Source organism: Podarcis liolepis, assembly GCF_965112155.1.
Source record: "Podarcis liolepis genome assembly, chromosome: 12".
NCBI lineage: Eukaryota > Metazoa > Chordata > Lepidosauria > Squamata > Lacertidae > Podarcis > Podarcis liolepis.
In genome coordinates, this window is record NC_139563.1 from 26,647,770 (window position 1) to 26,666,364 (window position 18,595).

At 39.2% G+C, this 18,595-nt stretch overlaps 1 protein-coding gene and 1 long non-coding RNA gene across 2 annotated transcripts; one reads left to right on the forward strand and one right to left on the reverse strand.

The window, feature by feature from the left end:
- Positions 1-246: 246 nt before the first annotated feature.
- On the forward strand, positions 247-17,415 carry PTTG1IP2 (PTTG1IP family member 2). The gene is made up of 7 exons (XM_083468935.1): positions 247-718; positions 2,343-2,395; positions 5,756-5,864; positions 8,051-8,156; positions 9,041-9,109; positions 11,240-11,286; positions 16,425-17,415. The coding sequence occupies exons 1-7, from the start codon at positions 568-570 to the stop codon at positions 16,472-16,474; spliced, it is 585 nt and encodes a 194-aa protein (XP_083325061.1). The 5' UTR covers positions 247-567; the 3' UTR covers positions 16,475-17,415.
- Positions 876-6,966, reverse strand: LOC310690241. Its single transcript, XR_014518006.1, has 2 exons — positions 4,637-6,966; positions 876-4,575 (listed from the first exon to the last, which is right to left on the reverse strand). It is a non-coding gene; the product is annotated as an uncharacterized lncRNA (long non-coding RNA).
- Positions 17,416-18,595: the final 1,180 nt, after the last annotated feature.

Genomic DNA, 18,595 nt, shown 5'->3' on the forward strand with positions numbered 1-18,595 from the left:
AGAGATCCCCTTGAGCTCCTTAGAGGAAAAGATGGCATATAGATATAATAAACGAAATGCGTCACAGCATTCCGCACACGCACTCCATCGGGCAAGCAAAAAACATAGCAGCTGAAAGATTCTGGCCCTGCAAAAAAAGCGCTTGAGAAGAGCGCCGGGGAAGGGGCGTGGCCTATTCGTACTGAGGACCAGATGGGCAGGCCTTCTCAACCAACCACATTCGCCCGAGCCAGGGCTGGAGAAACTATTCGACAGGTGCCCTCGGTTATCCATGACCTGTTTGGGAAAGCGGCCGCATGAGGAGGCGGGCAGAAAGGGGCGGGCCTCGGCTTCCGAGGGAGGAGCGCAAAAGCACGGAAGCGGGCGGGACTCCCAGCTTCACCCTCTCTATAGGTGCCCCAGAGGGAAGTGGGCGGAGCGAGGAAATCGTGCTCGAGACTGTGCCGTTGCTCGCCCTGAGGCGGCCGGTGGGAGTGCGCTTGCGCAAGAGAAGGACCGATCTGTTCCTTAAATCACCTGAGGAGGGGAGTGGACCGGGCCGCGCAGGCCCGCCGTGAGGGGAGGAAGATGATGGAGCGGGAGACGGCCGCGCTGTCTTGGCAACCGCGGCGGCGGCCGCGGCTTTGGGCCTTCTGCCTGCCGTGCTGCTTCTTGCTGTGGTGCCGCCCAGTGACAGGGATGGAGTCCACCGCGACGCCTTCGCCATCTCCCGCCACGCGTAAGCGAGGAGGCCCTTCTGGGCTGCCCGGGACGGGTCGGGGGGGGGGCTCTGCTCTTGCTTCCTCCCTGGTCCTGGTCTTGGTTGGAGGCAGGGGCCGGAGCGGCCTCTCCTTGGGCCCTTGGAGGGCCGGGCCGTTTCCCCCGCTTGTTTACCCCCCTCCCCCATGTCGGGCACCTTCAGGTACAAGTCGCGCGTCCCTCTTGCCCTCGCGAGGAAGCCCGACGGCAACTTCCCTTTCCTCTGGCTCAAAGAAGGAACTGTTAAAATGGGCAGGTGTATTATAGTGTCAGTTTCCGGGGACTGAAAGTTCCCCTTCTCGGTCTTGTTTGCACTCATCCCAACCTACGTAGATAGCCGTTTTGGACGTACCTGCCCTGTTAACTGCTGCCCCCTGGCCTCGATTCACCCCCCAACTGCCTCCTTTATCATGATGACATCTCCTCCGACATAACTGACCGCAGGACTTGGAAGCCCATTCCCCTTTTTTCAGTGACAAATAAGGGATAATGGCTAATAGTTTAAATAACACAGAATTGGATTGTTGTGGGTGTATTTCCACTTAATTTTGTCTCCTGTTTCCTCCCTTCCTATCTTCCACCCCGTGCCAGCGTTCTGTTTCCATGCAAGGAGGCTTATCTTCGTTGTATGAGAGACTGGTACAGCTCAAACTGTGGCTGAAGCTAGCTGATTACTTACAGACCACAAGTGAAAAACGAAAGCTGTAAATCAGAAAGATTATCCTGGGGGCACCAAATAAGTCCTTCATGAGTACCATCCAGTGTTTTTTGTCTTTAAAAATGTTTAGGGGTACTCTCATTTTCCTACTCATATTGAAATAGGTAAAGGTAAGGGGACCCCTGACCATTAGGTCCAGTCTTGGCCGACTCTGGGGTTGCGGCACTCATCTCGCTTTATTGGCCAAGGGAGCCGGCGTACAGCTTCCGGGTCATGTGGCCAGCATGACTAAGCTGCTTCTGGTGAACCAGAGCAGCACTCGGAAACGCTGTTTACCTTCCCGCTGGAGCGGTACCTATTTATTTACTTGCACTTTGACGTGCTTTCGAACTGCTAGGTTGGCAGGAGCAGGGACAGAGCAACGGGAGCTCATCCCGTCGCGGGGATTTGAACCGCCGACCTTCTGATCGGCAAGTCCTAGACTCTGTGGTTTAACCCACAGCGCCACCCACGTCCCTCATATTCAAATACTGCCGCTCAATGTGGCCAAACTTAGATTTACATAATATTTAGGGGTGTGCGTCCCCCCAGAAAAAAGGCACTGGTACCATCACACCCATGGGAGCTGAGTTGGCAGGCCCTGAAATATGCCAACCCTAGTTCTTGTCTCGATGAATGTAAGGCCAGACCTAAGATTCAGTATCCTGTTTCAAAATAGGGTGAAGTGTTTTGGGTGTGTTTGTGTGGTGCTGAATGTCTTGTTGACATCTCTAAGCAGAGTTTAGACTAGTACACAAATGGGTGGAAGTTGTTTTGGAGGATTTACAGTTCTTTAATGCATTCTAAAGTGTTTTAGCATAGTTCAGATTCAAATTTCATAGCTGTCAGAAAAATAATAGATTCAAATAAGTTCTTCATTTTTCATGCAAACTTTATTCCTTTCCAGCATGTGCTGCTTTTACTCAAAAGACATGTGAAGAATGTGTAAAAAATACCAAAGTAAGTTTAGTCACTTTTATATCCGGGGGGATTTTCTAGTGATAACATAAGTGGATATTTCATGCACAGGCAGAAGAAAATGTTTTGCAAGTATTTGTTGCTGCACTTCAGTAGAAAATGGAAGTCCTTATTCTCTAATGGAAATTTACTGGACAAACTCTCACACAACTGACTCATTCACCATGGAAACTGGAACCGGTTGCTATTTTTTCAGGGAGCCTTGGAAAACTGTTCTTTATTTTTTGTGCTTTTACAAGAAACTATATGCTCAAAGTGATGTGCTCTAATACCAAGTTGCTTTACACAGTAGACTTGAAGGGGAGAGCACTCAAGTTGCATTCAAGTTCTTCTTTTGGGCTTCTTGCGGATATCTGAGAACAGAGCTGCATTGATAGGCATTTGATCTGACCCACCAGTCTCTTGTGTACTTAAGGCATGACTTGACTTTTATAGGATAAAACAGCTCCCCTTGATTTGATAATTACAACTCATAATTCTGTGCAGAGTTCAAATGTTTAAAAATCTGCTTTAAATTAGTATAGAATAGAGTTCTTAAAATTGTAAACATCTGGTTTGAAAACAACATAAGCATACATTGCAGCAACTTCTCAAAGTGCATCAGTTTTAAAATATATATATCAATGTTAACAACACAAAAGGATATCAAAACTTTCTCTAATACTGAGCAGTTTGCCAAAGTTTTTAACATAGTATGTACAAAATGGTCAGAACTGTTTGCCAAGGCTTTTAACAGATATTGTGAGCAGGGTTGTCAACAATGGTCTGTGTTTACTCAACTGCCCCAACTCAACAAGTACTTCAAGCAGCACCAATGTAGATAGGAGCTGCTGTCTATTGGATTTCAGTCTCTCACCAGGAAACCAGTCTGCCTGAAATCTAGCTGTGAGAGGTTGTATTTGCTGCTGGGCTAGAGAAAGGAAGTAGGGATTCTGTCAGTATAATGACCATTCCGCTGACCAACAATTTCCTTCCCTGAGCGGATAGATTCGATGTTGGGGCTAGTGTTTGAAAACCCCCCAACTTTGGTTCTGGGGGATTTAAACATGCATGCTGAAACCATCTTAACAAGTCCAGCTGTCATGACTATTATGGAACTATCTCAGTATACATCATAGACCCAATGTATAGAGTAGCTCATACCTGCAATCTGGTTCTCACAAATGGAAGACTTGTAGATGTGTCCGGAGAAAGCACAAATCACCCTGTTGTCATCAACCAACAATTTCCTTGTAGGATTTAGGCTATTGATAGTGTTGCCACCCTGCAAGGATGGATGACCCCTTAGAATGTTCTGTAGCAAGACACTAATGGAATCTAAGGGATTCCTGAATGCTCTAGGGAAGTTTCCAGTTGGCATGGCTGATCACATCTGAGGCCCTGATCTCACTGTGGAATGGTGAGATGGGAAGGGTCATAGATTGAGTCAGTCCTGAGCACTCTCCTATGCTTGACTTCCTGGTTTTCAGATGAGCTCTGATCAGTGAAATAGGCTGCATGGCTGTTGAAGCATAAGTGGAACAAATAGTGTACCAAGTACAACTGACCACCACTGTTAAGAGTGCATGTTTGCACCTACTGAGTGGTAGTGGTGGCAGTGAAGAAGGCTTACCGTTGCATCCTCATGTGGCTATTCAGCAGAGCTTTTCCAGGCAGTGTTGGTGCTAAAGGGATCCTCCCATAAGGGAGAAGGCCTTGAACCTTTAGATGCTTGCTGTGACAGATCGGCCAGGTACTTTTAGAATAGCTTGTCCATTTGTGACCGATCGTTGGGATTTATGTTTCCCCTTCTGGTTATACTTGTGGGCTCCAATATCTTCCTTCTTTGTTGAAATATATAAACCAGGTCTACTTTGTTTTGAACAAATTAAGGATTGATTGGTTTGGAGATAAAGGGAGACTAGTATGATTTGTTTGAAAAAACCAAGGAGGAAGTTGGGGAGAGTAGGAATCTGAGGATTAGTCATAACTGGCCAAACCATGGCTTGCTTTTGCATGCATACCATTACCAAGTCATGAAAACTATTTTTATAAGATGTCCATTTGTTTAAATAGTACATAATTCTTTTAAATAGTACGTAATTCTTCTGTATTTAATAGCAATGAATGACTTTTGTGGTAACTGCAGATAGTTTGTTAGCACTGGCCTTGTGACTGTGAGACTGTTTACATTTTAATATCCGTTTTTGGAAGTTTTCTTCACTTTCCCTAATTTGGTTATACTGTTTACATTTTAATACCCATTTTTGAACGTTTTCTTCACTTTCCCTAATTTGGTTATGTACTCTTCAGAAGTAAAGACTGATTTAGTTGTATTGGTGTGGTACAATGGCCCCATATTTTTTTTAAGCTGTAGCTCAGATAGATAATATCCCTTTGTACTCAGTAGTTGTTTTGTCCGAAAGAATAGCCTAATTGTGTTAAACCAACATCTAACCCAGTATCTACTGTCCAACTGCTCTTGGACAGTTGGACAGTAACAATTTAGAGCAAGCATCTTTGGAAACCTTTTGCTGCGCCTTTCACAGCTATAGGTTCAGCAACAGGGCAGAAAAAAGGAGCAGAGCCAGGAAGCAGTGGAAGAATAAAAGTGTAGGAGAAAGTGTTGGAAAGATAGAATGAAGTGGAGGCAAGGAATAAGATTGGGCAATAACTGCTGAACATCTTACCTCTTCTGTAAATTCCTACTAGCACATTTACACCAACATTTCATTTAAAATCTTACTGTACAGTTCTTACAATTTGAACAAAGTAACTTCTGAGCTATTGTGAAGTTACTAAAGCAACATAAATAAATATATTGTAAACACTGACAAAGTTTAGAGTAGTTATGGTAACAGAATGATGAATGACATTCACAATGCTGCAGTGTTAGTCTCGTCCTTGAGGAAACATAAGCCTGACCTTCATTTACCTGGATCATATGTGATGCTAAGTCAAACCATTGCTTAATATATGTGAATTTGAGGGTTCCCAGAGAGAAGATGGCAGCTGCTTCTGCACATCTCTCCTACTGCAACCCAATTCATGGTCTGGCTTATTGTGTCATTTGAACCCAGGAAACATTGCCATTGGGAGAGGGCACCAGGAGCAGAGGAAGAAAAGTGTTGTAGTTTCTACTAACTGTAAAACTGTCATTGGCTTCTTTTAATACCTCAAAAATTGACATAGAGGGTGTGCTTCAATCACGACCTGCTCCCCACAGAAAATGTCAAGTTACAGCTCCGTTTTAGTTTAATTTCAGACTATGTTAACTTCTCAAGTAGTGTAAGATTGAGTGGTTGACTTGCATACTTCCTGATAAGACTACTTCTGTTTATTTTTCACTTTTGTTCTGCTTAGTGTCTTTGGTGCCATGTCAATTCCACTTGTATGGACTATCCTGTGAGGAAACTCATTCCACCATCTTCGCTGTGTAAACTTACAGACGCTTATTGGGCAATTTGCTGGGGTAGGTAATGATTGTGATTGTCTTTAATTTATTGTTACTTGTAATGGAAGCCATGAAATGATGATCATAATTCTTCATGCAAAAGTACTTAACTGGAGTTCTCCTAGTCAGTATTTCATATATGCACCATTACGTTACATGGACTATCTATAAGCTTAAAAGTAGTCTTGCACACAGCACTAATCACCATTGGATTTCCTGAAGCTTCCATTTTATTGAGACTGTTTTTCTGGGAAGTTTGTTTCTGACTTGTTTACTGCTGATCTCTGATATTGAACAGAAAAAACACAGTTCTGCTAAGTGGTAGGCTTAAGAAATAAAGTCAAGTTCTCTGGATAATGTTGTCCTCTTCTGAAGCTGTCTTCTCTGATTTGCGTTCAGTTAATCAACTCACTTAGCTTGCACAATTGTTGCATTCAGTTATAATACCACATCATGGTATAATGTTATGATAATGATCTTAGTTTCCCCTCAGATGGTCACAAGAAAGTGATAGGTTGTTGCTACGTTAATTTTAGATCAGGGTGGATAAAAATCAATGTTTTTTTTAAAAAAAGAAATTAAAAATTGAATTTTTTAATTTAAATCGGATTTTATTAAATTTAAATCGGATTTTTAAAATAAAATGCTTTTGGAGGAAAAATCTTTCTAGAGATAGTTTTCTATTTAAGTTACATTGTAGTCCAAAGGTTATTCATCAGGAAATAAGGATTTCTTTTAAGTTTTTCATGTGTCCTAAGACTCAGTCTTAAATTTTTTTAAAAAACAACAACCATTTAACCACATCAGTTAACAAACATGGATACATATGCTATAATGTTATTGTTTTAGTTAAATAATCATTTCCTTAATAACAATTAAACAATTTATTTTTCTCCTTCCAATAAAGTACAGCAGAAAAGTTGTCCAAATATAAACAGTTAACTTATTAAACCTCACAATAATTTCAGAATTATCTGTCTGTGTATTTCTAATAGTAATTTTTGATATAATTGTAAAAACTACTCTGAAAATTTATTATTCCAAAAATGAAACCTTCATCTGGTTGTAAATATTAAGATTATACCAGCAAGAATGAGTCTTTCTGTAAAAAAAAAGAAAATATTTAAATTAAGTCTTACTGACTAGTGATTTAAATCATGATTTAAATAGATTTGATTTAAATCAAATCCGCTCTGTTTTAGATTAAGTGTAGTTTAATGAACTGCTGTTTAGCATATCATCTAAATTCTAAACAAGCCACTCCATAATCATGGTTGGAAGTTAACTTCTTTTCAAGCAAACCATAGTTAAGATTAACAACAGTTTGTTTGGTTCTGACAAAACAGCAAACCACAGTTAATCAAAATGGAAATGAAAGCTGATTTCATGGGCTGGGCCGGGAGCAGTATGGGAGCCCAAAGCTTGCTGTAGCCTATTCCCATTGTTCTAAACTATGGATTAGCCTTGCATTCAATGTCTCTTTGTTTTAAATTGTTTATATGAGGGAAGAGTTCTTACAATACTTCAGATCCAATTGTGTATAGAGGGTTATCAAAAATAGATTTCACAGTTCACAAAGCTCTGTCGTAGTACATGAGTTCTCTTTATATGTTACATGTGTAGAAGGAATGCAGATGGGTTTTTTGCCTAACCCCATGTGGAGTTTAAGTTGAAAATATCTGATTTTGCTACCCATGTAATTCTAATTCTCTCATTTTGAAATGTGACATTTTCTTTAGTGGTTGTTTTCTATTTTCTTCCAGGATATCTGCCTAATATTGTAGAAGACATACTTGAGAATTGATAAAATTGAAATTTGGATTCCATAGCATTCCACTTGCCCTTTTCAATAAACAGACCATGTGCTAATGTTCTGACTATCTTAATATGCTTAGTTTTAAGTTTAATTACCAGTTTTAAGATCTTTGATATAAAAACTAACCTATTAAAATGTGCAGGGCAGTACCTTGGACCCAGTTAGATGGAATCTCTAAACTAGAAGAACACATTTCATAATGACAGGCCCATCTACTTCATCACATAAGTGAATTCCAGTCATTCCACTAAGATATAATATGTAAGTTGCTGCAAGGTGGTCTTCTAATGGGCCCTAGTCGCTTCCCTGCATGGAGCTCTTCTCTGTTACTGTATTTCCTTCCTTTGCTAACCTTTGCATGTACTAAAATTCTACTTTTAATTTTCAGTCAACTTTGAGGCTATGATCATCAGCATTGCAGTTGTAGCAGGCTTCCTTCTCCTCCTTATAGGATGTTGCTGCTGTTACTGCTGTCGCAGACGTCGTTCTAGAGGGTAAATGGTTTTTCTTAGTAACTTTGCTTGATTTTTCTCCCCCTGACTTCGTCACCATTTATCTATAATAAAGTTGTCCTTGAAATTAAGGGTTATACAAATGTGATTTTAAGCACCTGATTGAAAAACATACATAGTATGGTAGTCTTTGTTTACAAAAAGTACAGGGATCCCCAGTACAGAATGGGTCTGCTCTACATTGAGTGTAAACTTCGTGTCAGAACTGGGTTTTTTTTAAATTTAATGTACAGTTTCCTGAAGAAGGTATTATACACTTGAAACACATTGGATATCTGAAACATAAATTCCATTAAAGGCACTTTCATGACATGTTGGGGCTCATTCTTTAATGTCCATTACACATTGTGTCCACTGGGTGTCAGTGTTTTTTCCTCAATATGCTCATATGAAGTAGCAGATGAAAGATCTGTCTTTTAACCTAAATCAGTTTGATATGTCTTGTTATGATGCTGGTGAGTTAAAAGCTAGAAAGAACCATGTTTTGGCCTCTGATTCCTATTTCACACTTCTTCAGGTGAATTCAAAAAGGGAATCAATAATCTACCACTAGTCAAAGAAATGGTTCCCAGTCAACTAATCCCATACTGTGATATCCAAGATCATCATTTTTATCTTGAATTACCAACACTCTTATTTATTCTACAAAATATATGACACACAAGGTGCAGTCAATGAATCATGACTTTCAAGTGTGTGTTAATGTCAGCTTCAAATTCTTCAGTATAAGATACCACTTGAGATTAATTTGTAGAGAAAATGCTGCAAATTTGTGAATGTATGGGTAAATTAACAAACATAAATTCCTCATAAACTATATATCAGAAATTATAGTTTTTTGATACAAAAAGCGCTTTATTTCTTAGGCGACCATCTGAAGAAGAAGAAAGATTTATCAGAGATCGGGAAGAAAAAAGAATGCAGTCACTTCAGCGGTATGTTTCAAAGCTTTTCTTTTTTAAAAAAACACCTAAATACATAAGTTTTGCTCATAGATGTCATTAAAAAAGAGTCCAGCTAGGGATATGTTTAGTATAGCCCTTGCTATAAAGCTTTGTAAGCATTAATTGCAGTAGTTCACTCTTAGTATTTATTAGGCAAAATGCTTGTAAGCTGGCTCCTAAGGGTTTCAATAAATGCAACTCATGATGCTAGCTAGAGGCTTTGAAACCCTAAAAATAATAATTTGATGCTTGAGGGCAGTCAGCTATCTTGTACAAGTAGATATACAGGTCTGCTTCCAGACAGTGGTGGAGGAAAGGCAGCATAATAGAATGAAGCAGTATTGGGTGCGTCATCAGATCTTCTGTTTACAGCTCCAGGATAGCAAGATGTTCTGCCCTGGTGCTGATCCATTTTGTTAGCTGTTCTCCTGAGGATCTTCAAAGCTAGAGTCTATTTGTGCTATATGTGAATAGTAATCATGGTAGTATTTTATATGAAATATAAAATGAATCACACTGTTTGCCTGATAGCACCCATAGTGATGTACATTTTTAAAAAACACTTTTTAACCCCTTGCCAAATTTCTAGAACACAGAATGCAGGCAGACAGGAACAGCAATAATTTCCAGTAAGGGTGTCTGATTTCTTAGTTTTCTAAGTCAAAGAGAAATTAGACTATACATATATCTAGATTGTGCAGTTATCTTATTTTTCTGTGTATAAGATGCCACCATGTATAAGATGCCCCCTATTTTGGGGGACTCCAAATTAAGAAAACACCCCTCAGAACTACCTGTGCATAAGACGAGCCTACTTTAAACCTACTTTTTTGGTTAAAAAAACAACAACCCTAGTCTTATACACAGAAAATACGGCATTTGCATGTTTCTTCAGACGTATTGATTATATATTCATTTAAGAAAACATATATCCTACTTTTTAGTGCTAAAGTACCACTCAGGGCAGCTTTCAACACCTGAAAATTGCAGTTACATAAAAGAATATAAAATGACCAGAAATAAACGTTCATCAGTTAAAACTAAAGCATTAAAATCATCTGCCACATACAACAGAAGCCTGCAGGAATAAAACCGTCTTCAACAACTGGTGAAAATTAGCACTGCGTAAATCAGGCCACACTTCACAGCAGGGCTTACCATAATCTGAGTGCAACCACCGTGAACCACCCTTTCTCTGAAACATGCTTCCACTCTAGACAGGGCACAGAGAAGCTCAGATTCTTTGAAATGGAAATTAATATTTGCAGAATTCCTCTTGGGACAGCATGGGAAGTGGACTGCACAAGCCAGACACTTTGCTCAGGCTTGCTGATACTTGTTACTGTAGTGTTATACTGCAGTTTATCATTACATGTGAACCAGCATATAGTAAGTTGGTAGGACTGTGGTTCAATAGTAGAAGCTAGTCTTGCTTCTTATCTTTGTCCCAAATTTAGGGTGGGATGCAGTCTGCATATTAGTTGGATGAAACTAAGTCCTAACTCTTTTGCACTAAGTCAGTCCCAAGAACCCTGTAAGAATCATGCAAACGATACTGCAATGTTAGTCTTTTGTAGTTTGGTTCATGTCCCTCATGTCATGTTAAATTTATTGTTGGCTTTGGACTATTGAGCAGCAGGAGATCTCCCAGCATTCCATTTAACATCAGCTGCTAAGATGATCAGTCCTGGATTTTTTTGTAGACAACCTCTGGCTAGAAGAAAAGTTGTCTAAGCTAATATAGCATCTATCTGTCTACTGAAACCTCAAAAAATCTCCTTGTGTATTGCCACAATTTAGAAGTTAATTTTCTTAGCCATTAAAAAAACCTTTCATTTTACAAGCTGTTACGTATGTTAGAATAAGAATATGCTTATTCAGTATGCATACATCATTTATTGGAAACCCATACATTTGCCTATTACACTGTGATAGGCATTGCATCACAGTGCAACATAATATATTGATGCAGTCCTCTATCTAGAGTTTATTTTGGGGCAAGATCTGTGTTCCACTTATCTTTGTGTTCTAATGTGTAAGCAGGAGTTAATTATATTGCTTTGTCGTATTTTGCTTAAAATTACTTCAAGTATTTGTTTTTTATGTTCATAAACTTTTCAGAAAACATGAAAGAAAAGTCAAGCATGATGAGATACGGAAGAAATATGGTATGTATAATTCACATTTAACACCCCCCCCCCATATTTAGCCCCAGTAACCTATTCTTAATCATGAACTATTTGGAAAATACATCTTCATACCTTCCCTGTCCCAAAAAAAGAGTTTGGATGCTGCTGGAACCTTTTTGTTATATGGTCTCCATATTATATGTGATTTGCAGGATAATTTATGATAAAAATATGATGTTAAAGCAGTTTCAGTGTCTTGCTGGTCTTTCTTCTTATAAGATGGCAAGCCGGTCTTGCAGATGCCAGACCATGGTTCTGCAGTGAATTTGGGATCTTAACTCTCCTGCAGTATATCTGCCCTTACCCTGAACATTTGCCTAAGAGACTACGTTTAATTCTTAGCTTGTATATGGAGCACAATCCCAACACCAGATTGTGAGTTTAATATTGCAATTTTGTTGAATTTTGAATGGTGGAGGCAAGAGAGGGTGAATGAGGGAAGCAAAAGCCTTCTTTAGCCCCTAATGGTTTATAGTGTCTTGGAGGTGAAGGAAAATACAGGCAGTGGTGGGAAATACTTTTTAATTAATTTGTTAATTTTAACCCTGCCTCCAGTAGAGCCAAGGATGGCATGCACATAATCCATTCTAATAACAGAATAAAACATTAAAAACACTCCATTCAAAAATTACAGTAAACAGTACCAATCAACTACAACACATTGGTACTCTGCTGTTGCCTGCAGTTATGACACAAAGCTCAAGTTTATTTGTATCATATCACAAGAGTGAGGTATATTAAAACATATATTAAAACACTCAATAGTCAAACTCTCTTTGGCTATTACCCTACAGTAACATGTTTTGTAGTATATTGCTTCACCCTCTCTAAATCAAAAGTTATAGCTGCTTGAGTGCCTAGAGAGATCATGTAGATGGAAAGGTAGTGTGAAGTATAAGTCATCTGCAGGCTTTACTGCTGTAGAGTTTTCTTTTTAGTACTTTATTTTGCTCTTAATTCTAGTAGCTTATGGATATTTGAATTACATGTTGAACTAAAGTGCTTGGAACACAATCCAGCCCAAGTTTTATAGACAGCTGCATCTATGATCTAGTCTTCTAATTATTGACAAGAAGAATTTATGCCATGGTGTAAAAGAGGAGACAGCGCCATATGTACAGTGTACTGGGATAAGTGAGGTGAGTCCTGTGCCCAGGATTAGAAATCGGAATTATTTACTGTGCATACAATTAAGAAAAGCAATCTATTAATCTACAAAAAATCCTGCATATTTCTTATTCTGCACAATTCTGCTACACCCTAGCTAATATCTATTAAAGTGTTACTTAGTCTCCCTGGCTTCTGAAAGTTCACTGGGCACTGCTCCTAAATCTGAAAATCTTCACTACTGTAAGGACTAGAAACATTGTATACCCATACTCCTTTGCTTACGCAGCATGATCCCAGAATACCCATCGCTTGAATTATTAATGTAAGCAGCTCCTTTCTATATCTTTGGACAGTAAGCATTTAATTGGGATGCTTTCATCATTTTTTGAAAATTAAGCACTACTAATTGCCTAGTTAGTATCTCTAGTTGGTATCCCTTCTCCGCAACAGTGCACCTCCTGTTTAATATAGATCTGGTCCATACATCATTGCAAACTTCACTCAGCAAGGGCCTAATAAAGAATGTTGCAGAAAACTGTAAATGCACTAGATCTTCCCGTCTTCAGTGGTGTGCAGAGGAGTCTTCTCTTTTAAATAGGCAAGAATGAATGGAGAGTAGCAAATGCTTTGCTAACCCATCACTAAATTAAGATAACATCAGAAATGTCAGCCTTGTTTGGCTTTGAGGGAATGTCTTTTTACCCCTATTTCACCCATCAGCTTTTCTTGCTCCATTTAAATGGTAATTATAAATTTATAATGCATTGCAGGTGTTGCTCACTCTAGCCACCGTCCTTTGGGAGCACTGGAAGCAATAGAGCTTTAATAAGTGGGACTACTCGGTTTGAGTAGTTTCTTTGTTACACGATTTGCCACTTTTTTATAAGAAACCCTGGTATGAATACAGTTTGATTGCTTAAATTATAGGTTCATGGCTAAATGAGTTTGAGCAGCATTTAAATTATTTTTCACTGTGGTAACTTTCAAAGGAAATAGATGCAATTGTCGCATACGTGCTACAATTCTGTTTGTTATGCAAGTAAAACAATACAACATTTTATGCTATGCCTTTGTTTAGATTCTGAATACTCTTTCGTATAGTAGGGGAATCAACAGAAGGTAGATCGTGGTCCACTGGTTGACCAGTGGCCAGTTTCTGGTGGACTACCCGAGTATGTGTTTCTTTATCTGTCTATTGTGAAAACTGTTCATTTATTCCTACTCTGCTTTTTGTGCTTTAGCCAGTTACTGATCTGTAAGAGGACCTGCTATAAATTTGCTCAAGCGGCTTGGCCAAAAGCTTTTTGAAGCCCACAGGCTTATTAATGTTTCAAAAAAAAAATCTAAAAGGTTACTGGCAAAGGATTTACCTTTGCATAATCCATGTGGAGTCTTCTTAAGCATTCCTGGATTTACAGTGTGTTCCTGACACCTTCTACTTCCCCACTCTGACTAGCCACATGCTTCTCAGTCATCTGCTGCTTAGCCATATTGCCAAGGACCCAAGAAGTTCCCAAACTACATGTAGTCATGGTCAGAATGAGCCAATATAATTGGCTGGAAGTGAAACCATTTTACCTATTGTTGCTGGCTTAATGTCTGAAGGCAGAGAAAACTGAAGAAGGTCCTTTAGATACAGATAGGTAGCCGTAGATACTTAGCTTCGGGCCATACTGATCTGTAGATTAGGGATGGGGAACTTATGGCCCTCCAGGTATTGTTGAACCCTAACTGCCATCTGCCCTATCCAGCATGCCCAGTTGTCAGGGAATTAATTCCTTTTTCCCTGTTAGTGGATATAGTCTCAAACAAGAACTACTTTCCAGTAGGTGAAGACCTTTCCTGACTCTTTGGAATAATTTAAGGGCAGAGTCACCTTCATACATGCTACCTTCCCTTTAGATCTGCTGTAGTTCACAACATTATTGAAAGAGAGAATCTGCCACATCAGGTGGGGCTAACCTGCGACTGGTGGGAGTTGTAGTGCAACACCATCTGAAGGGCCACAGGTTGGCCACCCAGGTGCTCCATGTGATAAGGCATGCTTATAAAGTGGATAGACACAGTTGGCACACACAGGTTGCATGATCTTCTTGCTGTTTGGTCGTTTGGGTTGTTTCTATCAGGAAGTTATTTTAAAGCTTTGTGTTTGAAGCCTGAACCATGTCCATGTTTGAATGTCGACAATTCTGTATGATATCTTTTACTGTGCATATCAGTAGATTAGATTATAATTGCTTGTTATGTGATTTTGCTACTGTTGCCTACCTGTTTGTTTGTGTCACTGTATGCATCTGATTGCTGGTCAACAAATAGTCATTGAAGGGCTGGGACTCCTTTTCTCTGTGAATAATGTTCTTTAAGTGTTGGCATATCAGCCTGTCTATACAGTTTCACATTGTCTTCTGCATCTGATTACCATGTAGCTATTCACTAAGCTCATATCTTTTGTCTCCTTTCTAATGTCTCTTGCCTCTCCACCCCTAATTCTATTTTTAAAATATATTTTATTTTTAATTTTTCGGTTTATACATTTCAATAATTTTACAGTCATTTTAACATTTCACAACTTGACTTCCTTCCCCTTCTTTCTGCAGTTCCTTAAATTTATTTATTCATCTACTTAAAATATATACTCTTATGAAACTGCAGGTTATTACAATAATTCTGCCATTGTTCTTATCTGCTTACAATTTGTAAATACTCAATATACTATTTCTATTATTTTATAAAAAGTTTGTTATCTTGATTTCTTACTTTTCTGGTAAGTTTCGCCATTTCTGCTTATTCCATAAGTTTTTGTATCCATTCTTCTTTTGCTGGGACTTCTTTACATTTTTGAGCAAGTAACATTCTTGCCTCCCCACCCCTACTTTTAGATTCTGTTACTTGTCTTTGTACCAGAATGTCATACTTCATAACTCCAGTGTTAAGTACTCTCATAATGACACTTCCTGTGCTGTGCTTGTGCTATGAGTGTCTTTTGTTTATATATATATCAGTGTACTCTTAAAATAGATAATGTCATTGTGTGTGGACACTACATGCCAGTTTTAATTGCTTCCTTAATTGGTGAGTAATCAGGTTAGACTAGACATGATGAAACTCCTTTGTGTCTGTGGGAACTAAGCCTTGATTAAAGTTCTTGATGGATGGTGAAGTGTGATTTGAAGCCTTCCAAGTTTTAATTATCTATTTAGAATTTGCCTTCACTTTTTCTTTTAGCTCAGTAGCAAGTGTTTCTGGTTTCTTAGTCTGTGTGTTGAGCTGCTTTTCATCAGGTGTTGGAGTGTTGTCTACTTTTTCTAGGTGCTGCTCATCATATTTTTCCAGTAGCGCTATTATAAATAGAGATCATATAATCCTTAAAATTGTTCTTGGCTGCATTCTGCAGAACTTCAGTACCTTTTTTGTACTTGATGTTCATCCTGACACCCAAGCGACAACCTAGTTTGTTGTGATAACATGATATTATTCTATTTGCAATTTGGAAGCAGAGTTCACTTCATCAGCTCTGCTGTGAGAGGCCATCTCCATCAGGCCTTCTCTCCCCTCAGCTGCCATCTGCGGGCAGGCATTTGATCAGGCTGCCTCAATGGGAGGGATAAGAAGCAGGGCTCATTTCATCAGCTTTGCTGGAAGTGCAGCTTCATCAGCTACCTCCTGCCTCTGAATTATGCCAGCTGGTCACTATAGGAGCAACTGTTTAGAAATTGGTGCCTGTGTTTTGATTTTCCTCTTCCATCTCTGTCCCTTTCCCCTTGTGGTTTGTGGGTAGGCTTGTTTTGCTTGTATGTAAGTGACTCTGGGATCCTTTTTGGCTGAAAAGCTGGGTACAGGTGCTCTAAATAAATAAATTTTGACATGGCAGAACAGGTTCAATGTACTGGTGCAGTATATTGGGCTGTACCATCCTTGGCAACATAGCTGGTTTGCTATGTTTTAGCTACCTGGTTGAAAAATATTTTCTTAAATATGTTATTTTAATTGTCCTGCTTTTTCCCCAGGTCTCCTTCAGGATTCTGACCATCCATATAGCAGATATGAGAATGAATGAAAATGGATGCTACTGTGTCTTCTTAAAGATGGCAAAAATGTGAAGTTAATTTTCTGGTTCCAGTTTAAATCACCAAATATGTGCATAAATGCTTAATAGAAAATGGTCTTTCCCCCCTTTGTAAGCAGCATTCTGTTTGTGTATGTAATTTTTTTTCTAATATAGAACGCAATTGTGGTTCCTTTTCTCTCGTCCCCCATCCCCTGTTCCTTTTCTAGACCTCTTATTTAATGGAATGTGAGTTGAGTACAGAAATAACAATCATGTCATTTCCCCTAACACTCTAACCTTTATAAAACAAAGATATCATCATCTTTTTCACATAATGCTAAATAAAGACCTCCTTTAAATCTGTGTCAAGTAAGTGTTGGCAAGTATTTGACACTACAGACATGTGTGGTATCAAGTGATGACAAATAATTACAGCCTATGCCGCTTCCAAGACTGTTAATAGAATATGAGGGGTGTATGCTGGTGTGAAATGGCCACCTTGGGCACAGCAACCAGGCCTGGATAGCTCTTGGTGTTTCTAAGTCAATCAGTACTTTCTTGCTCTGCCCCAGCTCCTTGAATGTGGGTACCTAATGGATGCAAACATATCCTTGCCTCTAGCTTTTCAAATCTCTCTCTCTCTCTCTCTCTCTCTCTCTCTCTCTCACACACACACACACACACACACACACACACCAGTTGGACTTGCAGTGGCACATATCCTCTCCCAATATCTTGCTCCATTTGGGCCTTCACTGCAGTTTGAGCAGACAACTCCATTGCCACTTAGGGAGATAAGTGCCCTGCTTAGGTGTTGGGAGAGGGTTCTGATTTGTGATCATTATAGACCAACAGTTGAATGACAATGGATATTCAACAATACCTGATAGCCTTGTTCCATTTTTCTACAACATGTAGAAAGCAAATAATTTTTTCTAATGTATAAAGAACATCTGTATGTAGTGCTTTTTTCTATATATCTTCACTTCTAATAGTGGTGAATGCTGACAGGTTTGTGGCCACTGAAAACAACAGGGGAGGTATTATTGGGAGAACCAAAGAAATTGCAGAAGTGGAACACATTGCCAAAAGGTGGCATCTACCACAAAGCAGCCCAACGAGACCTGTGCATTCTCAGTAGCCAAAGAATATTGGGCACATTTGCAAACCAGAGAAACTACCACGAGCATTACACATACAAGTATGCATTGTCACCTCTTCTATTGGCTACAATAGAATATTATTTTCAAGCATAGATTCATTGGGAAATGGCCACCTTGGGCACAGCAACCAGACCTGGATAGCTGTGTTTCTAAGTCAATCAGTACTTTCTTGCTCTGCCCCAGCTCCTTGAATGTGGGTACCTACATTTCCTGAGGGTGCATGGGAAGACCTCTAGATGCATGTGCATTCACAGGAGCCACATTGGCAGCCCCTGGGATAGGTTGTAGATCAAATATAGAAACAGAAACTAGGAAAGTGAGGAGGTGAAGAGTCAAATGCCCTGCTTGGAGAGCACAGTTATCTGGAACTCTAAATAGGCACTATCCTTGGAGTGATTATATATTGCTCATTTTGTTGTAGATCCCACAAACTTTGTGTTGTCCTGCTATTACACAATTAAAAATGTCTGTTGAAAGTCACATAGGTGAACTTTTGTGAAAATCAGGTGCCATTTTCTGAATCCTTGATACCTGTCCTGCATTCAGTTAGAATTATATACAAAGTGATTTGTTTTCTGTTTCCTTTTAAGCAGCTACTCTCTCTAGGACTATCAAATTGTGCATGCATTTTTGTTCAAAATTAACTTTTGTAGATATCTGAAGCTAGATTTTTATGATTTCCCAGGGTGTTTGTTGCAGCAAAAATAATGAGTCTTCAGAATCTTAAAAACCTGCTATGGTCCATGAAAGCTTATACCATAATAAATTCATTTTTAAGGTGCCACAAGAGTTTGCTGTAGATTTGAACACTACTTGGAGCAATTTATTAGATTGTGACATGCAAATAATTTTGATATAATAAACTATATAGCATATACATTAATAATATACTTCCATGTCACTGTGCAGCAGCCTGTTTAAGCAAAGCAAGACCTCATTGCTGTGGTTTGTCAATGGCTTTTGAATT